Consider the following 22,979-nt stretch of genomic DNA (forward strand, 5'->3'; position numbering starts at 1 on the left):
AAAATTCTCATAAATAATAATAACATTTTTTACAAAAATTCAATTATTTTCAAGAATAATAAAACTCATAATAGAATTTCAATTATTTTTAATACAATTTTAATAGAATTCCTCGAAAAATTTAATTATTCTTGAAAATTTTATTAAAATTTCTCGATAAAATTCAAATTTGTTAATAAAATTCTTAATGATAATTTAGTTTCGAAAAACATTCATTTATTTAATAAACTATTTTTTTTTGTATTTAAATAATTGAATTCTTGTAGAATTTTGCAATAAAAATTGATTTGAAAATAAATATTAGTTAAAATTTTAAATAATAATTGAATATTAAAAGCATTATAGCATGAATTTTTAAAAATACATAATTGAATTCTTTCTTAGAATTTTAACAAAATTTTTCAAAATAGTGACATTTTTCGAAGAATTTACTTAAAATTGTAATACAAATAATTGAAATCCTGCAAAGAATTTTTTTAATTTATAAAAGTAATTGAATTCTTGCAATGAATTTTTTCAAATTTTTTTTTTAATAATTGAAATAATGTAAAGAATCTTATTATTAATGAAAATAATTGAATTCCTGCATCGAATTTTATTACATTTCTTTTAAATAATTGAATTCTTTTGAGAACTTTTATTAAAAAAGTAGATTGTGAAAATATTTGAATTTCAACAAAGAATTTCATTATATTCGTGAAATGTAATTAAATTCTTACAAACAAATTAAGAGAATAATTCCATTTTTCTAGGAATTTACTTTAAATTGTATTATAAATAATTGAAATCCTCAGAAAAATTTTATAATTTATGAAAATAATGGAATTCTTACAACGAATTTTATCAATTTTTTTTTAAATAATTGAATTCATGTGAAAAATTTTATTACTTGTAAAAATAATTGAATTTATGCAACGAATTTTATTACATTTTATTTAAATAATTATATTCTTTTGAAAACTTCTATTAAAAATGTAAATTTTGAAAATTTTTGAATTTCAGTGAAGAATTTCATTATTTGTAAAATGTACCCAATTTAATTCTTGCAAAAAAATTTTTGCAGATAATTTTATTTTTCGAGAAAGGGGCCGTTCAAAAAATACGTAACGCTTTCTGGGGGAGGGGGGGGGGGTCAAGCTATTTGTAACGGTCAGCAGAAAAAATGGCGCTAATGTATACAACATTGCGTTACATGGGGGGAGGGAGGGTCCAAATTTCCGAAAAATAGCGTTACATATTTTTTGAACGGCCCCAAATTTATTTAAAATTTTATTAAAAATAATTGAAACCATGTGAAGAATTTTATTATTTATGAAAATAATTGAATTCTTGCAACGAATTTTGATTATAATTTTTGTAAATAATTTAATTTTTTTTCTGAAAAATTTTATGGAAATTAAAATTTTTATAAAACCTGAAGATATCAATCACTCCGAGTGATTTATATCTTCATGTTTTATAATAATATTCTTATAAGTTGTTGAATTTTAAAAAGGTTTGAATTTGAAATTTTTGAACATCTTAATTCCAATGAAAAAAAATGATTAAATATTTGTTTTAAATAAAACTATTGATGTTTTCTAATAATTTTACTTTTGAAGAAATTTGTAAATAAATTTAATAAAACATTATTTTCAGTATCTATAATAATTTTTAGTGTGAATTAGAATATTCTTTATGGTCAGGGAAAAAGTGGAAATTTTGTCTGGAAATCAGGGAAAAGTCAGGGAAAAATAAAATTAAATATTTGTGGCCACCCTGAATTTTTTAAAATATATACGATTGATTGTTCAGAATCGTTAGAAAAGCCTATAAAAAATTCGGCAATAAAAAATAATAAAATATGTGGAAATAGTTGTATTTTTCAGTATTACTATAGTAAAATTTGAACCAACAAAAAAACCTTGAAAATTTCCTAAAAACCTTGAAAAAACCGGGAAATAGACGTGAATTTTATTCACGAGTTTTGGTGGCCACCCTGTTATCATCACTTTGTAAAATTGCCTAATTAACATAAAAAATCAAATCGAAAAATTACTTAACATTAATAAAAAGCATTAATAAACTCTCCTAAGTAAATTACTATAAAAGAAATTAATAAAAAAAATTTATTTTTCTGTTTTATATGTGTTACAAGCATGAAAGTTGCATAGGGAATCACAGAATCGTCATGGTCGAATCATAATATATTTGCAATAAAATGAACAATTATTTAAATTTTACCTCAATACAAGTTTAGTAGTATAAAGTAAGTGAAAACAAAAGACGTGGAAAAAAAGAATTTTGAAATCGATAATAATTTGCTTAAAAAATTAGTTTTTCTTGTGCGTCATGGTCGAATCAGAGCGTCATGGTGTAATCAATTTTACATGGGTGTTTATTGTAAAAAAGAAAATTATAATTATTTTGTCTGGCCCACCACAAATATTTCGTTCTCGAATATTGAACTTTAAAATTCTATATCGACTTTTACTTAATTTGAAAAAAAAAATTTCAAAAACAGTAAAATCCAAATTGTGCGCTACGCGGAGAATCACCCATATCTTTTAATAATCTGTTTCAAAATCTGTACATATTCTGATAGTTCATATCGTCCTGGACAACCCTCGGACCCCACTTTTTTTTAAAAAAAAACTTTTTATCTATTGTTTAGTATTTTTTATAAGGGTGTTAAAATATACAGACTTATTTTACAGAGTTTAAACTAAATAAAAAAAAATTCTTAGGTTGATCAGATGAACAATTCAAAATTGGTTGAGCATTAAAAAATGATCTAAAAAAGAGGTGTGTTCTCCGAAGGTTAAATAATATACATTGTTAAAAATTTTAGATTTGAAATTTATACCCAGAAAAATCGTTTTCTTGATTTACAGAAATTATTTGCTTCTACTTTTTTCATAGATAGAAAATTATTTTATTTTTGATTCGAAAATAATTTATTTGTTTACAAATAACTTTATATTTCAGATTGTTAAAAACTTCATTGAGTATCTTAAGGATTGGGAAAAAAAAGCTAAAGATACGAATCAAAAATTTTTAACTGAAAATTGCTGCTACGGCTTAAAAGTTTCATTACAAGCTGCTTTAGAGATTTGTCAATTTTTGGTTGATAAATGCAATTTTAAATATGTTATGACAGGTCGCCTCAATCAGGACTGCGTTGAGGTATTATTTGTGTACGTCTCCATGAGAAGGGTTCATTTGTTTAAAATTTATATTTATAAAAGAATTTAAGGATCTAAAAATCGATTTAAAAAAAAAGAATTTGAGGATCTAAAAATTGATTAAAAAAAAAATTATTATTTTTCATCAACAATATTTTTTCGGACTTTTAAGGTCATGTTATTCAGTGGTCACGTGTTCCCATAGTAAAGTATATGGAGCACGTGACCACTAAATAACATGACCTTAAGATAATTTTTACACTGTCGCGTATTGATTTTAAAAAAAGTTTATTTATATAAACAGGATTGTCTAGATACAGGCTACTGAGAAATTATTTTTAAAAAAGTAAAAAACCTTTGTTTTCTAATTTTCAAGAATGCACAGATGTCCTCTTAAATTGAAACTTCTTTCATATATTTATTTTTCATTCTTTGATTTTCCAAAAAATATGTTTTATAAAAGTAAATGGGCTTCAAAATTTGTAATTTTTTACAGAATATAAAAATTGATAAAAAATAAAAATATAGATCGTTCAATTTTATAAAGATAAAATTTTCAAAAAAAGTGTCTATATAAATAATTTTATCGACTCTAGTTAGAGTTAGAGATTAAAAGAATATTTTCACATACCGATTTTTTTCAGAGATTCTTTGGTTTAATGAGAGAGTGTTGTGGGGCTAATGATCATCCCGATTCTACTTTGTTTATACAAATGTATAAGCTTGTTTCAATATACTCATTAATAAAACCGCCGAAAGGTTGCAACGTTGAAGGGAGCGAAATTTTAGATACGCTATTGAGTTTAAAAGATATTGAACACAACACAAATCGAAAAGAGCAATGGGAAGGTATTATCGATACTTTTTTAGATAAAGGGAATGGTACAAATTATTTACAAGATTCGACAAAAATATTTTTAGAACACAACTACACATTATCCGAAGCCTCAGAATATGCATTAACTTATGTCTCAGGGTATGTCAGCAGAAAAGGAATCGTTTCGCTAAATTTTTAGTGACTAAGAAGCCATTTCTATGTCACGATTGTGTTAACACATTAACTCTATCAGAAAATGACGTGATTCCTGAAATACATAAATTAATTGAATTAAAATCTAAAGGATATTTAAAACACCCCTCTCTTCAGCTATACGATTTAATTTCTATTTTGGAAATGTCAATTTTAAAAACTCTAAAAGAAAATAACATTCAGGAGAATACTCTTTTGAAAGTCTCTGAAACTTTGGAAACATGTTCTCCAATCAATTTTATTGGATGTGGAGAACATGAAATACTGTTGACGAGACGATTAATTTTTTTTTTTTTTTTCTTAAATGACTTGAAGCTAGGCCAACTGTCAGAACACACACTCTTATATACCAACTACTTTTTGCGTTTCTACAGAACGACTTTTTGAGGTTAGGAGTACTCGCATTTGCCTGGACCACCCGTCAATGGGTTTTCTCGCCAGAGAAGAGGGAAACTGTAGAAAACCTCTCCTGAGTACAACCGGTTTATCGACAGCCGAGAGACGATTAATTGTATTCTACCTGACAATGAGAATGCTATTCGTGTGTAAAGAGTATAACAAAATACACAACGATCTTAAGGAAAAAACCAGAGCCAACCGGAAAGCTGCAAAACTAACAGCAACATCATCTATTACTAATCAAAAATTTGATATATCAAAAAATAATTGTTGCGATTCATACGAAAACAATTTCTGGAAGGACCCACTGCAAAAAAAACAAATAAAACAAAATGCAACAACAACCAAAGAAAATGTAACTTCTGCAAAAAAAAAGTAATATAGATGCAGAAAAGTAAGATCATAAATTAAATGTTATTTTATATTAAAACAAATTTATATCTAAGTTATATATTTTTAAAACAGCGTTTATGTTTAATTGCAATCAGACTGCAATATAGTTTTAAATTGTACGTACTGGTTAATACTTTTTATAATAAATTTAAATTGTTTTTACAACTGTAAAAAACTATTTTAAAACTGTAAATACTATACGTGTAAAAAGAGAATTATATGACATTGACTAACAATTTATTTCGTCTTTTATATTTACAATTTTTATAATTGTATACAAATTACTATTTTTCAAAGTCTGTATCTCATAATTCCTAAATATAATTAATTCAGTTATTTACTTTAATTATTTCTTAAAAATTTAATATTGCACCCAGAGATAAATAAAACATATATTTGAGACAAATACAATTTTATTTTAATAAAATAAAATTTATTTAAAACAAATAAAAAGTTTATTTGGTTCTGAGTCGAATATATCTTTTCTCAGGGTGTGATATCGGTGATACAACTATAATAATTAAACATCTTATTTAATTTCTATTTAATGTAATCTAATATATGCATGTATTTATGAAATTCATTTTTATTTACTACAAGACTATGAATAACATCTTATTTCCACTTATTTCTTTTAGTTATCTTATAATTTTAACATTTCTGGCATTTCAAAATTGCCAGATAACGTTTAAAACTCCAAAACAGTAGGAGAATAGTTCACTATTTTCACCAAAGAGGCGCAAATGTTAGGAAGGAGACTTTTGACAAAAATACATTAGATCTATATCCCCTCAATCGTGGGCTGACTTTTAAGCCGCGTGAGGTCTCCTTAAGGCCTAAGCACAATAGGTTCGCGAAAGTCGTTCGCGAACGCAAAGCATGAGTTAGCAAATGACAGAGATATATTTGTGTCCTTGTCTATCTCATGCGTCTCGTTCGCGAACGACTTTCGCGAACCTATTGTGCGTTGGACTTTATCCTACTTCATGCATTTGACATTTGGAGCTCCTAACCTATAAGTTCACAACTTTTTGAAAATTTACTGCTTTCAAATCAGGTAATAAGGGAGCGCTCAGACCTCCGCATGCGAAACTTATGCATGCAGGTTGCCATGGTAGCGTTTAAGAGTGAGAGAGATAGAATAATTTCCTATCTCTCTCACTCTTGAACGCTACCATGGCAACCTGCATGCATAAGTTTTGCATGAGAAGGTGTGACCTGACCCTAATTTGTGTCTATTACCTAATTTCAAAGTAGTGAATTCATAAAAAGTTGTATAAATAAAGCATTAAAAGGCGAAACAAATAAAAATATCAAAACAAAAGTTCAAATCGTTCAAATAGATTTCAAAACAGGCATTTAAATTATATATATATATATATATATATATATATATATATATATATATATATATATATATATATATATATATATATATATATGTAGTATGCGCAGATTACTCAAATTTGTTTACTGAGCAAAGCCCCAAACGAAAAACCGCGCTTTTTAGCGGCCTGTTTTTCTAGACACTTCAATCAACCGAGTTTCACCTCCTGTTTTCTAATCTTCTTGGCGAGAGAGTAAATTCATTTTTTCTCTCAATCACTCTCACATGTTACCACACACGGAATTATTCAGAACTATGAACTTCCGACAAAACAAAGCACTGTGGCATTCAAATCTTCATAACTCTAACAAAATTTCATATTTTTTTATTAATGAGGAGTGATGAAATCTTTATTTATATTTATGGATTTTAATTTCTATGTAGGATTTTTTAAAGGATTTTTCACTTATTATACTTTTGTCAATATTATGAAAATTTGAAAACTGACTTCAAGTTTCAAAAGTTCAACTCCTAATTCTTTCTATATTTTTTAAAATTACCTAATATTTTACGAATTTTTTACTCTTGTATATTAGGACAACATTTTACCAAAGTTTCAAGTGAATCTAATAAATTCTTATTTTGGGATATAGGAGTTTAATTTGGTTTTATTATAATATTTAAAAATTTTAATCATTTCTTTTTTATAATCAGTTTATTTGTTTAAAAATTGTGTTCATTATTTGAAATTACTTAAGGGAACGGAAATACAATGATGGTTTTGGGGTTTTGTTGAGACGGAAGTAGAGGGCGGGCGTGAGAGAGAAAGAGCGCAGAGATTGATGCAATAGCACGAGAGCGTGTGAGTCTAGAAATAAAAGCCAATAATAGCTAGGATTGTATCAAGTTAAATCTTAAACAATAAATATTTTTATCAATAAACGAGTGTTTTAAAGTTTTATCGTTCTTGAAGACCCTAATTAAGTTTATTAGTTAAAAAATTGTTAAAAGATCTAATAAATTAATAACAAAAATGCTCTTTAAAGGTGAAATTCGAGTGGGTAGTAGATATCAAGCAGACGGAATCGCTCCGGTATCACTTACACCTGCAGAGAAAGAAGTTGATCCTCGTAGACTACAGGACTTAGAAACTTTAATTTGGACTCCACGTCATTCATTAACAGATCGTCAAATTGATCAGTTTCTTGTTGTCAGTCGATCAGTAGGTACCTTCGCTAGAGCTCTAGACTGTTCTTCTTCAGTGAAACAACCCTCTTTGCACATGTCAGCGGCAGCAGCATCCAGGGATATCACATTAGTAAGCAAAGACATTTTCTTTTTATCACAGTTGTAATAATGCTGAATTCATTTTTATAATTTAAATCAAATAAATTAATTTTTCGTAGATAAGAAAATATTAAAATGTTATCTGTCTGGTATAGTTTCATGCAATGGACACACTTCATCGACATAATTATGATGTTGCAAAGGCCATGTCATCATTAGTGCCAAGCTCGGGGCCGGTTTTATGTAGAGACGAAATGGAAGAATGGAGTGCTTCGGAGGCAAACCTTTTTGAAGAAGCTCTTGATAAATACGGAAAGGACTTCTCCGATATCCGTCAAGATTTTGTGAGTATTTATTTATTTTATAAACCTAAACCTTATAAATAACTTTCAAATTAAATTAATTATAACTAAAATTTTAATAATTTCAACAGTCGCAGGCATCACAGATAGTCCCCTTTTTCTTTTTCTGAAATCTTTTGCAAAGTGTAATTCAGTGCGCTTTATTTTTTATTTAGATTATTAACACTACAACATAATATAAATATGGTTTTTCATGTTTATGAGTTAAATAATATAACGTAAAGAATTTCATAAATTATAAGGTGGTTCATTCAACAGAATGCAGACCTCTAGAAAAATAATTAATTACCTTCAAATAATTAAAATATTATTAATAGTTTATTCCAAGAAAAATTCATAAGAAAATACTGAATTTTGGTGTCTTTTTTGTTTGTCTTATAAACTATGAAATTACTATGAATTCTAATAAACACCTTCAACTTTTTCTATTTTTGACAATAATTTCTTTTTAAATAACTTAATTTTTGAAGAACTATTGTAAAATTATTATTTAGAAATTATTTAGTGAATAATTTTACTTAAATGTTTCAAAATTGTTGAATTTTAAAAGAGTTTCGTTTACAATTCTCATAAATACATGAACTTGAAACGGTTTCAATTTTAAATTTTATATAAAATCTCAATTTTAAATGAATTTAATTGAGGCTCGGGATCTTAGAAGGGCACTTTTACCATTTAAAATTAATGCTGAAAGTGCCCTTTTAAGATCCAGAGCCTCAATTAGGAATTTTAAAGAACTTACATAGATTTTTGAAAAATTTTGATAATTCAAATTCTTCTGAAATTAGTTGAATTTTTTAATACAGGGTAAATGTACTAGTAGTCGGACACTTAAGGATACGATCTTATATTATGATTTTTTTCTTGAAATAACAAGTAGCTACTTGTTTTTTCCCTTTTTTCTATAGTTTGACATCTGTCAGATATTTTGGATTTATAAAGTAAAAAAGATAATCTTTGTTAATATGAATTTTTCATAGTTTTAACTAACAATTCTGTAGAATTAGTTCTTTTGAGAAAGTTTAATTGAATTTTTAAAAATTATTTGAAATTTTTATTTTATCTAATACATAGATATTTAATTGAAGAATTTCTGAATAGGTAATTGAAATTTCTTAAAATTGACTTGAAAGCAAATGGATTTGAAAATTCTCAAGAAACTTTAAAAAATTATTAAGAATAATTGATTTAAAGAAGAATTTTAGTTAAAAATTCTAGAAAATAATAATTGAACTGAAATGATGAAAATAATTTTGAAGAAGTTACAGTAAAAATATTCTTATAGTACAAAATAATGATCTTATCACTAGGTCATCTTTAATCATTATAAAACCACTCGACCACTTTGAGTCGAATATTATATAATATTCTTCTATGTTATTGAATTTCAAGAAGATTTGAATTTGAAATTTTTGAAAATCTTAATTGTTGTGGAAAACTAGTAGGAGAGCGTGGTCCTAAGTCGGCCACCCAGTATACTGGACGAATCTATAATTTTGTGGTATGATATATTGATAAACCATAATATAATTTATGGACCTAATTATAATCTAAGATTCTTCTACGCATTGTGAGGACAATAATATTGTTTACGACCAAAAAAATTTTATTTTTCTTGTTTTTTCGAGAGCAGCTACAAGAGATAAATAATTAAAAATTTCTAAATGAGTGTGTGCGCTAGTTCCTTTATTTAATGTTGTAATAAGAGGTTCTGTTGATTTTTTAATTAAATTTTTTTTATTAGCGTAATAATTTGAAACTTGTAAAAATCTACAGTGGTCCTAAGTTGGCCACCTAATGTTTTTGTTTGTTTTTATTTATGTTTTACTTCTTTTTTGTGTTTTTCATCACGAGAAAGACCGTAAAAGTGTAACGTAGGAGTTAAACAAAGGCAAAAAACAAAAAATGGTTTAAAAAACATTAGAAAAGACATGGTACAAAAACGCCTGTCTCCATTTGTTCAATTTCTGCGTAATTGAAAAGAATATGCATTTCTACCTTATACACAAGCGAAAAAAAGTGGTGGCCAACTTAGGACCGCTGTTTCTGAAATGTCCAAAATGCAGCTTTTCACTATTTATTGTATTAAGACTACAAAAGCCATTCTATAACGTTCTAAATACCACAAAATTAGAGCAAAACGATCACTGAACACTATATAATATATACTTGCCGAGGGGATTAAATTTCATTTTGTTACTATTTTCGACCAATTTGCTTAGGTGGCCAACTTAGGACCACTTTCCCCTAATGATTAAATATTTGTTTGAAATAAAACTAATGATGTTTTCGAATAATTTTACAATTAAAGAAATTAGAAAATAAATGTAATATAGTATAGAACATTTTTTTGAGTATCCAATCATTTTTTGAGTGAATCAGAATATTCTTTAGGGTTAGGGAAAATATATATGCAAGTTGTATAAACAAATAAATTTTTGAATGTTTTAATTATTATTTTTTCTTAAAAATTAATCTTTGTTATATTCATAATGAAATACATTCAGTATTAATACATTGATAATATAACTTTAACACATTTTAATTTGTTGTTTGGTATATTTTTTGTCCCCTTTTTGAGGAAAAAAATTCCTCTTTTTGTAAATGTCTAATTTTTTTGTTGAAAATTAGAAAGTTTATAAATGATTAATTAATCATTTATAAATTTATCTTGACAAATTGTCTTCAAGAACAGTTTTAATTTAAAAGTGTTTAATATTACGGTTACAAAGACAAAAAGTTTATGATCAGAAGAATTAAAATGTTTTAACACGAATGTCTTTAAATTTCTTTAACATTCTACACCTTCCATTTTTTTAGTGTAAAAATTTGTGTCTTAAAAGCAGAAATTTGGTTAGCAAAAAGTCAGAGAATTTTTATCTCAATCCTTTTTGAACACCATTCTCACGGATTTTATATTTTTCTAAATACAAATTGTGCGAATGTTTCTTAAAAAATGCGCACTTCATAATGTTTTTCTTTAAGGGGGGAAACCACATTAGACGTCTGAAAAAATCGATTTTTTCTTTTTTGCATAAATTGTTAGTTGAGGTATTCAAAAATAGGCTAAAAAAGTTTTTAGAGCAAAATTCGAAGTCCTCGCTGTACTGGTGATGAACGGAGCGCGCTCTAGGTTAGCGTAGATTAGTTGAATAGGCGTAGCACTTTTGAGACTAAGGAGAGCAGAAAGGCACGAAAAGAGGAATTTACTTACATGCTACTTATGAAGCAGATGAAGGGATATGTATAGTGTTGGAATAGACGATTAAAGTGTAATCACTTTAAAAAATTTTTTTCTCCAACACTTGCTCTGAAAAGAGTACTTTTCTTGGTAGAAAAGTGTGGCGAAAGTAGAACGTTTCTCAACTGCTCTGAAGAGCGTGGCGAAAGTAAAATTTGGCGTGGCGAAAGTAATTTTTTGCGGGGCGAAAGTACATCATGAATTTATTCTTTTTTCTTGTTCTTTGACCGAGATTTATTTTGTATCTAACTTCTTCCCCATTCAAAACATTCGTCTTTTATTATATTAAACATAAGAACATTTTAAATTAAAATTATACGAAACTCACGAAGAAACCTTTCCTCGCAAGGCGTTGGAGAAAACGTAGTGCACAACTCGTGGTGAAAGAAGGATTTTTCGAGAGTGATTGCTGCTCTCGCTACGCTCGAACCGCAAACTTCACTCTCGAAAAATCACACTTTCGCCACTAGTTGTACAATGTACTATTTGTATAAATATCAATTTTTTGATACTTTTTTTCAAATGCGTTTTTCTCAAAACAGGGTTTTTGAAATTGCCGTGCAGTGTAGCTCAAAAAGTTATTGGCCGATTTTAAAATGAAAAATTAGAAATTGTTCGTTATTAAATTTATTATTAAGTGAACTAAACTTGAAAAGAAGTAAAAATTTTTAGTACCTTTTTTTAAATAAAAAAGTTGCAAAAAAATAGGCAAAAAATCGAATATTTTTTTAAAAGTAGTGTCAATTTTTCAATTTTCAATATTTTCACTTAAAAGTTAGTTCACTTAATAAAAATATTTATAAAATGTGAATAAACATGATTTTTTGTTTTCGGACAAAATTTGTGGGCTCAGGACTACACGGCAGTCATGAACTCCGGCGGAGCAGCTTTATATGCAATAGCTTTCAATTTGGAAGATTTTTTATATAAACGCTTAAAAAAATATGAGTTACAGTTAAATATATGAACAACATGGTGGAAATGTTTTATTTTATTCAAAAAAATTTGCGAAAAACGGCTAAAAAACAGCGTTCTAATGTGGTCCCCTCCGAATTTAAATATAATCGATCAGGAGACACCTGTCTTGGGGTATAGTAGAAGATATTTAACCCTTTGTCATTCCATTGATGGAACGTTTTTGTCGTTAGTAAAATTCTATTTCTTAATTTCTTGCGAATCAAAAATTAAAATTGGTTTGGGTTTACATTTTATAAGATTTTTTTTAATTAATTGACAATTTATTTACATTGTTTTAAATTTCTTTATTTAGCTGCCGTGGAAAACACTGAAAAACGTGATTGAGTACTATTACATGTGGAAAACGACTGATCGCTACGTGCAACAGAAACGAGTTAAAGCTGTTGAGGCGGAGAGTAAATTAAAGCAAGTTTATATTCCAAATTATAATAAAAATTCAGTTTCAACAAATGCTCCATCATCTGCAACAGTTATTTCTCTTGGAAATAGTAATAATAATAGCAACGGAAAAGCAACAAATATTCTTAATGGCAGTAGCAATGGAAATTTGACAGGCGATAGTGGCATGTTAATGGTGGGTGTAGGTGGAAAATCATGCGAAAGTTGTCAGTCAATGCAGAGCACACAATGGTATGCTTGGGGTCCTTCTCAAATGCAGTGTCGTCTTTGTCAAACCTGTTGGACTTACTGGAAGAAGTATGGTGGATTGAAGGTAAATTATACTTATTTTAATACTACATATTCAAAAACCGCTGCCAAGTTAAAAGATGAATTCATTGTCTTCACACAGTGAATCAACATTTTAGATCAATTTATTTTAATTTTTTAGTATTACATCAAATTAGGTTAAAAAAAATAGGCGAATCAAAGTCATTTTTCAAGTTCAACAAGTAATTTATAAGACTTTAAAAGTAACTTCCACATTTTTTAGAAAAAACTTCAAGACTCTCTTTACAATTTTTGTTGGTTATGCGACTTTTAAAGTTATTTCTACATTTCTTAATAAAATTTTTTAAAAAAGTCTTATTTTCCAAAATTTTAGATTTTTAAAAGTTTAATATCTCCGGCTAATATGGACGAAAAATGTTTAATAAGGGCTAAAAAGGTGCGTTTAAAAAATTCTACAAATTTAGGGAAAAACCTTTATAGGTGTTCTAACCTTTTTTTTAAGTTATGGACAAAAATGTTTTTTACAAAATTACTTACACACACAAAAAAACGTAGTTAATTTGACTACTTTATAATTTAGTAAAAAGAACTACTATCTAACTAACTAACTATCTAACTAACTATCTAACTACTATCTAACTGTAAAATGTATTAAAAAATACCACTTTTACAGTAAATATAATTACTAAAAAAGTTATTTTAACTTTTTAGTCATATTAACTGCTTCATTTAGTTATAGTAACTAATTTTTATAGTTTCATAGCTGAACACTTTGGGACTCAACACAAGTTATCCCATTCACCAGTTCTTTCGAACCTACTCGAAAACTACAAGTTATTATCTCTCTCTCTCTCTCTCTCTCTCTCTCTCTCTCTCTCTCTCTCTCTCTCTCTCTCTCTCTCTCTCTCTCTCTCTCTCTCTCTCTCTCTCTCTCTCTCTCTCTCTCTCTCTCTCTCTCTCTTTTTTTAAAAAAGTGCTATTTTTAATGGTTTAAATTCATTTGCAACTAAACTAATTAACCTTTTTCAACGTATGACCAGTCATTTGAAAGGTATTTTTCAAGCTCTACAACTTTCAATCACAACTTTTTCCTCTAAAATTTAACCGAAAGCAAGGGTCATCGAAGAACTACGTTTCTCGAACTTTGACGATTGTTTACACTATTTTTTGCAACCGGAAATCGAGAGCAAACCATGGGGCTCTTATATGGGGCCCTCAAACTACAAGAAACTATTGAGACTTTTCAGGTTGCATTTATGTGCACTTTTTGCACTCACCGACTGGCCTAAGAGGCTTAATGTAAAAGCGTGCGATTTATAATTGAACCCCTTGATGCAAGAACCAGACGTAGCCTATTTAATTTCTATGGTCTATGTCTGGTTCTTGCATCAAGGGGTTCAATTATGCGTATATTTACAGGGTGTCTAGCGAACCGGGAAATCGGGAAAACCCCGGGAATTTGGTTCAACCCCGAAAAACCGGGAAAAACCCGGGAATTTTCTATTCATAAGGTATTTTTTGAATTATGTATATAAAAAATTACAATTTTTTTTCAAAGCGTAATTTAATAACACGATCACAGCTCAAATCGTCAATAAAATTAAATGTAAAATAAATATTTTACAATAAATAGGGTAGAGTGGGATTAAAAAGTCTTGTTGAAAATAGCTATTTGGCTGTTATTTGAAGTTAAGTCGCAACTTTTGATTCTAGTTTGGATGTCGTATCGATAATATTATAGTAATTGCAATTTTTAACTTTGAGCTGCTTATTTCGATGAGTATAAATTTAAAGCAGGTAAACTTAACATAAAATACCATTTTTCCTGCTAAAAATGTTTTTAAATTATTTATTTGTCACTTAAATAAAAGAAAAATTTAACCCTTAGCAAGCAAGCAACAGTTGTTTCGATGCATCAGCTGTTTCATTATCGCGCATGCGTTATTAGAGAAAGAAAGAAAAGGGGTCTACTTTTCGTATGGCTGTCTCCTTCTATGTGCCTTAGAAACATTTTGGTCGCTTGCGCACTCTATTCTAATAACTCTATGTTATAAACAATTGACATTGTAAGGCAATTTTTAAATAATTATTTTTCATTTTTATTGAAGCCAATCTTTATTTACTATTAGTGGTTTTAAAACAAAAATTTCTCAACTTTATAATGGTAAAAAATTTTTTTTAAATATATAATTTATGAAAAAAATTAAGTTTGAAAGATAACCTTTTTCAATATCTCAAAACACGTCGCATCCGATTTTCTTGAAACTTATGTCAAAATGAAGCTTAAATATTCTTGTTTAATTCCATGTTAACATTATAATGAGCATTTCATGGTTTTAGAAATTAATTAAATTTTACAAGAATTTCGAAGGTTATAATGCATGTACCGAGCGGATTTTGTTTTTTTCAAATTTTTACACAGTTCAACCTCTGACATCTTTGTAAAATTTAATTAATTTATTAAATTCCCCTGAATTGACCATTATAATGTTTACAGGGAATGAAATTAGAATTTTTAAGCTTTACTTTGACATAAATTTCAAAAAAAATTGGAGGCAACATGTTTCAAGATATTTAATAAGTTATCTTTGAAACTTAATTTTTTTCATGAATTATATTATTCTAAAAAAAAATTTTTTACCATTATAAAGTTGAGAAATTTTTATAAGTGAAATTTTGATATTCTATGTCACGTTTTTAGAAATTATTATGGGTGATTCTCTCAAAAAGGACAAATTATTTGTGCACTGTTTCAGACGGCGTTTTTGTTATAAAATAGTAAAATAAATTAACGTAATTAAAAATTGACAAGTCATATGTTGTGATTTTAAAGCTTTTAGTTAAATCATAAAGAAAAGGTAATAAATAATTATCAAATTACTGAAATATTAAATAAATATCATGTTAAAACTCCACTCCGTGACTTCACTCCGTAACTCCCTCCGTTACACTAAATTTCATCAAATATTTCAGTTTTATGACCTTTTTTCGAATTTTTCTTTGGTGATATGATTAATAATTATTAAATGCTATAGTATGGCTGTCATAAATTTTAATAGTTTCAATTAATTTAATTAATTTTTAACAAAATACCATAAAGTCATGATTTGTCCTTCTTGTGAGAATCACCCTTATATAACTTTAATCATTGTAATTTAATAAAAACAATATTTAATTGTACGTAAATAATGTTATTAATAAACATTTCAATAAGTTTTTAAATCCTTTGTAATTATCCGGGAAAATTATTCAAAAACTCGGGAAAAAACCGGGAATTTTAAATTGCCGAATCGCTAGACACCCTGATTTAGTTGTATGGTTAGGTAGGTGTTCAATCCCGTATGATTCTAAGATTTTTCGATGCGTTTAGTTGTTAAATGTAAGTATGAAATAGTGGGAAGAATAAAACTTGTGAATTAATGAATATGAACATATAAAGAGTATGCATTTAACATATTTTTCTTTTTTTTAATGATTGGTTATTGTTTATTTTTTTATATAAAATTGACGAAGGTAAATAAGAGGAAACACTCGCGTCGCGTCGGACATTTATTTTGACAGTTTACGCGCCTGCGTAACTACTTCCTTTATTGTGAAATTTTCGAAGTAGAGGACTGAGTCCCTATGCTCTACTAAGCACACTGCAGTGCACCTTATAATCTTCGCCTGTTTTTCAATGCTCTTTAAAGTGAAATTTGGAACTAAGGCCCTATATACGCTATACGCATCACCCTAAGATGCTTGATGGAAATGAATTAATGTACTTTTACTAGACTGAGTCCTATTTTTCCAATATTGACTCCCAGTTTTTCAAACTCCATTTTTCTCAGTGAACTTTTTTTCGTAGTAACTAGATGCAATTTTATATGAGAAAATGATAAAAGAATTGTCCTAAATAACAGTGATTTGAAGAAAATTGATATTATAGTTGTCAGAGTTGAGCCATTTTTGAAATTCATGAAAAAAATTTAATCGTTTTAATCATAAAAATATATTAATGAAATTTTTTACTATCGAGAAACAATTTATATATTTTTTTTATTTAATTTTAAAATATTTAAAATTTTTTTAACTCAAAAACAATTCAACATTAGGTTAAAAAAATCAATCTTAGGTTAAAAATCAAAGGAAAAAACACTTTAATACATTTTTCTCCGCTAAAAGTACCTCAGATAAATTTTTAAGAAAACGCCACTGATATTGTTGTTAAATGATTAGTTATTACTTTTTATGATCTTGTGGAGCAAAAAGAAGCAATAAAAATGTTATTTTTAAACAAATTCTGATATTGACTTGTGGAAAAATTAAAAATGTGACTTTTTCATGTGCTTACAAATGAAATATTTTTATGGATAATTTAAGTTACAATTTTTTTCTGAGTTGCTTTTTTAATCAATTTTGATTATCCAAAAAGAATTTTTAAAATATGAATTAATATTTTTTTTCATCGATTTATGATTAATTATTTAATAATTTTCAATAAAACATATATTTAGTCGACTTTAGTTTAAGATCGTAAATAAAGATACATTTTATCTTTACATTGTTATTAAAATATAATTACATGTGATTTTGGACGACAGGAAGGTAAAGTACTTTTCTCTCCCCGCTATGACGTCACGGGGAGGTAAAGTATACTTTTCTCTCCCCGTTATGACGTCACAGGGAGGTAAAGTAACATTCCCTCCCTCTCGTCGGAAAATACATATTTTCCACCCTCTACACAGGTAAGAAATGATGTACTTTCCGTGCGTGTGTTAGAAAAAAAATTTTATTTTTCAAAAATATTTTTTATTTAAAAAAATTTTATTTATTAATAAATTGTTTAAAAAATTTAAATTTAAATTATTATGTTTATTAAATGTAAGTGAAATTTAATAAATTTATTGGAGTTGTTCCATATTATTATCAATTTTTCAAGATGGGTCAACCTGCAAGCCTAAATTTCGAAACGTTGATTTTACATCATTTTTAATAATTGATGTAAAATATATTATATAATTATTATTATTATTATTATATAATTTATTATTTTTTTTTATTCCGATGGTACGTTCATATAAATTATTATTCTTTTTTTTAATGAGTTATGAATAAAACAACTTAGGTAAGGCAACATGCTGACATGGGCGAATTTCCCTTTTTTTTTGGTTAGGGGAATTCTCGTCAAATTTTTTTGTTTCACGAAAATAATGTGAAACCTTTAAGAGGGCAGTTTGAATTTTTATACTAGGGGATGGAAAGTTTTTTTTTAACCCTTATTGGGACTCGTAACCCTCTAGTAAGGTGGAGAAATCGGTGTGGTCGAACTCCGGACTATAGCAAGTGGAGAACGCCGGAGAACTTCGTGGGGAACCAATGCAACCCTCTGAATTGCATTGTGCAGTCACTGCTGCAGCGAAAGCCTTAGCTTGTCGAACCCTATCATGGTCGGCGAGCGAGATAGGGGGAAGGTGCGTGCGGGGCAGAGAGGCGGACAGTGGGGGCCTTAGTACTGCAGGCGGCGGGGGGGAGTTGATTCGGTACGTGGCACCGTGTCGGTCGAGAGCGATGAGCTGGCACCGTAGATAGGAGAGATTTGGCAGGCAGGCGGCGGGGGACCCAGGGCGGCTGGAGAATAGCTTCCTTCCTTCCCTCCTTCCTTCCTTCTGGCTGCTGGTCGAGGCTCGTAGCATGGAAATGTAGGAAATAGGTGTAAGGAGAAAAATCAAGCTAGCTTGTGTGATTTCAAGTTTGCTTTTATTGCTCAAAATCAAACTACATTCGACCTCTCTGTGCAATGAGAGGTCTGACAATAGTTCTCGAAGTACATCGTTCGGTGATCCGCTTATATGTCGACGGTGAGCGAAGTCACATTCGCACGAACCGTACACGCGCACCACACAGCACTTCATGTAATTCATTACTCAATTTTCGTTGCTTTACCGGTAAGTGGCCGAGAACAGGCGCCACCTACGGTGAAAATACCGTAAGGTCGCTCATTTTCCAGAATAGATCAAAAGATAATAATGAGAGGAAAATTCCCTCATGTCAAACCACAGGGTTGATCAATTCTGGAATTTGAGCGGTACAACCGAAGACTTAAAAATTAATGTTATTTACAATGTTGACGCGTCGATGAGCTGGGACCATTCACCTCGGTCGCCTCTACTCAACCTGGAGCGGTGAGGAGGACTTCCCTCGACGAACTGGGACCATTCACCTCGGTCGCCTCTACTCAACCAGGAGTGGTGAGGAGGTCTTCCCTCGATGTCGTTACAGTGGGGTTTTTCTAGGTCTTTCTCGTCGGCGAATCAGAGGATGACCAGAATGATTCACTGGATCGATTACCGCATTTTTCCTTGGGCGTCCTCGTCGGCGGATCGGGGGTGAGAGTAAACCGTCCGCTTGATTGACGCTAGGGTTTGGAGGGGGCGGTGCTAATGTACTGTTGACCGTCTGGTTCAACGGGGTTTTTCGTGGTCTCCCTCTTCGGCGAATCGGAGGGATACCATCTAGGGTATTGTTGACCGTCTGGTTCAACGGAATTTTTCGTGGTCTACCTCTTCGGCGAATCGGAGGGACACGAACAGGATCCTCTGGAGTGATCACGATCTTTTTCCTCGGTCGTCCTCGTCGGCGGATCGGAGGCGCTGCAGGGTAGATGTGGGTCACTATGGGATCTGATGGGGGCCTACTCTTAGGCCGCTCTCGACAACTAGTATCGGTTGGAGAGTTTGGGGAATTGTTGCTGATCTCCTGATCAGTAAGAGCGATGGTCCGGGGTCTCGCTGGCCATAATTGTGACGCGTGAGCTTTTGTTGTTCGGCTGAACAGGTTTACTTCATACACTTGCCCTTGTAGATGACGTATAATAGGGTAAGGTCCTCTTCTTAGTGGAGCTAATGAGGCGTTGAACTGCTTTGAAGCGTCTGACAATTGGTAGTTTCTTAAATAAACGAGATCGCCCGGTTTGTAGGGAGAAATATCCGTCGGAGTCGTGGCGGTACTCAGATATTTGCCCTGATTTTCTCTGGCTTGAACAACTCTGTCCTTTGGATGTTGATAATTTGAGAAGGGGAGTGTCCAGTCACCAGGTCTTTTTAAATTGGATCCGAAAAGGATCTCACTTGGAGTGAGACCTGTAGCCGCATTTTTTCTTGTTCGGGTGTTAAACAAGATTTCCGTTAAGTGTTGATCCCATCGTTGGTGTTCAGATGTAGAGAAAAGACGAAGTCGCATTCCTTTTTTGATCTCCTGGTTTCTCCTCTCCGTAGGGTTGGCCCTTGGGTGGTAAGGAGGGGTGGTCCAGCAAGATACGTCCCACTTGTCACACATTTTTACCCATTCGGCACTGGTGAATTGCGTACCGTTATCAGTGAGTAAATAACGCGGAAATCCGAAACGAAAGAAAACTTCTTTTTTCAGAACAGCAAGGATCGTTGAAGCCTTTGTTGAACCGATAGGGAATGCTTCTACCCAACGGGAGAATAGATCTGTGACTACGAGAAGATGTGTTTTTCCACGGGGAGTTCGGGGATATGGACCCATTAAATCTAACGCCACTGTTTCCCAAGGTTTCTTTGGATTTCGAGGACGAAGTTGATCTCGCAGTGGTGTTCGTAGTGGTTTACAGCATAAACACAGATGGCAGCTTCTTGCGTAGTTGGTAACTTCTTTTCTCATTTTTGGCCAAAGAAATCTTTCCTGAATTGCTCTGAGGGTTTCCTCGATACCAGGGTGTCCGGCAAGATCCGAATCGTGATATTCAGACAGGACGAGATCTCGTGATTCCTTAGGGACCAAAAATTGGTATTGATCTGGGGAATTTTTATTGCGTCGCCACAAGCCAAGGTCATCCACTCGATGGTCAAGAAAGAACATCTCCTCTGAGTTGGTACGGTTGATGGTGTTCTCTAGTCGTAGCCATTTTGAAACTAGACCCGAGATTTCGGTATCTTGTTGTTGAAAATCAGAAATTCTGTCATACAAACTCGTAGCTTGGATGGAAGTTAATTTGTGGGGTGAAGCTTCTTTCCCGAATGGTAATAGTCGATCATCTTCAGCCATATCTTCATCGGTGATCTTGTCTTCTGGAACCGTTGATAGGGCTATAGCAAGTTCGTCTAAGGCAGTTCTACATTTTTCTTGAGTAAAGCTGTACTCGTTCAACTGACAGGCCCATCGTCCTAGTTTTGCTCGGAGATGTTTGTTGGTATGAAGCCAGTTTAGAGCGTGTGGGTCCACCCGAAGAATAAACGAATTAGATTGCAATAGAACGGTATATTTTTTAAAGGACCAGACTATAGCGAGACAAGTTCGTTCATTTATGTCGTACCGAACTTCTACAGCGGAAAATTTTGCACTAGCGAAGCTGATGACCTTCCGACCTCCGGTAACTGGTTCTTGATAAAGAGCAGCTCCCATTCCTACGTCACTGGCGTGAACTTGAAGAATCAAGGGTAACTCTGGATCAGGCCTATCCAAGTTTAAAGGGTTTCTGAATAGGTTTTTGACTTCCCGGAACGCTTGATCTGCTTGAGGAGGCCACTTCCATTTTCCAACATTTTTTCCAAGGAGTGATGTAAGAGGGGCTGTGATGAGAGAATAATTGGGGATATATTCTCGTAACCAGCCGCATACACCCAGAAATCGTTGAAGGTCTTTCTTAGATGATGGAATTTCTGCTTCCAGAATTTTTTTGACGTGATCGGTCTGTGGTTGATTAACTCTATCGGTGACCACATAACCGAGATAGTCAACAGAGGTGACACCGTATCTACTCTTTTCTATTGAACATTGGAGCTTGTGAATAGAGAGTCGTTCCAACACTAATCCAAGGTGGTTCACATGATCTTCCCAGCAGTCGGAATAGATGATGATGTCATCCAAATATACCATGCAGAAGACGTGAAGATAGCCAGTGAGAACAATTTGGGTCATTAAAGTTTGGAAGGTGTTTGGGGCGTTCTTCAACCCAAAAGGCATCACCCGGTATTGATAAGTTCCTCCATCCGGTAAGGTGAAAGCCGTGTATTTTTTGGAAGCTTCATCCAACGGTACTTGCCAGTATCCTTTTTTCAAGTCGATCACAGAGAAGACTGTAGCTCTTCCCACCTCCTTGAGAATGTCATGGATCCGAGGGATTTCCGGAGTTGCATCCTTGGTGAACGAATTTAATTTTCTGTAATCGGTACAGAATCTTAATTTTCCGGCCCGATTGGAGGCAATGACGACCGAAGAACTGTAGTCGGCATCTGAAGGTTCGATGATTTTTTGCTTCAGCATTTCATCCTTTTGTTCCATCATGAAGTCTCTTTTTTCCTGACTGCAGCGGTAAGGACGAATTCGAAATGGCTGGTGAGGTAAAAGCTCGATTTTGTGGACCATGCAATTGGTTTGAGTCAATGGACCCACAGGGTTAACGGTTTCCCGAAACCGAGACAAAACATTTAAAATTAATGTTCGGTAATCTGTCGGAATGTCAGATACCGCCTTAATTAAACAAGGATCAGGATCCTCTACCAAGTAAGAAGGAGTTTGGTTTTCAAAATAGATTGTATCTCGGTTTTGTTTTCCCACATGGATACATCGGCGGGATCGGTCATAGACTACTTGGTGCTCCTCTATCCATGGGTCCCCTAAGATCATGGGATTGGAAATTTGATCCGAAACTAGGAACCTTGCTTCCATAGTCCGGTTAGTGGTTTGAAATTTTAATTTAATTTCTCCGAGAATATTAAGGGTTACTCCTTTTTTTGCTACCTCTACTCTCTCGGTAAAAGGGGTTAACTTATTTAACTGTAGGGGAGAGAGGTAAGAGGGTTGAATAAAATTGTCGGTAGAGGCCGAATCAAACAAAACTCTAACTATTTTATCATTAAATTGAACAGAAAAAATTGGAACGAATGTTCTTTGAGTACATATACTCGAAAGGTGAGCTATTGGGGGGCAGCAGGGCCTCGAGTTGCCCCCTTTCGCCAGTTTCCCTGTTGGTCGGACGAAGTCTGCTGTTCCGGGGAAACTCGTTTGGGGCAATCACGGACGAAGTGACGATCTTCACAAAACCAGCACTGGGGAAGTTGATTCTTCTTGCCTTCAATGAGTTGAGAGGTAGTAGCACTGGTAGGATTCGAAGAGGGTTGTGCTC

General features: G+C 31.4%; 1 protein-coding gene across 1 annotated transcript in view; it reads left to right on the plus strand.

The window, feature by feature from the left end:
- Positions 1-22,979, plus strand: part of LOC122508312 (metastasis-associated protein MTA3) — a 231,998-nt gene that overhangs the window by 171,255 nt on the left and 37,764 nt on the right. Inside the window, exons 5-7 of the mRNA XM_043621586.1 lie at positions 7,360-7,631; positions 7,756-7,944; positions 12,474-12,893. Coding sequence (XP_043477521.1) covers positions 7,360-7,631; positions 7,756-7,944; positions 12,474-12,893 — 881 coding nt within the window. The remainder of the gene's footprint in view (positions 1-7,359; positions 7,632-7,755; positions 7,945-12,473; positions 12,894-22,979) is intronic.

Source organism: Leptopilina heterotoma, unplaced genomic scaffold (genome assembly GCF_015476425.1).
Source record: "Leptopilina heterotoma isolate Lh14 unplaced genomic scaffold, ASM1547642v1 Lhet_530, whole genome shotgun sequence".
NCBI classification, from domain to species: domain Eukaryota; kingdom Metazoa; phylum Arthropoda; class Insecta; order Hymenoptera; family Figitidae; genus Leptopilina; species Leptopilina heterotoma.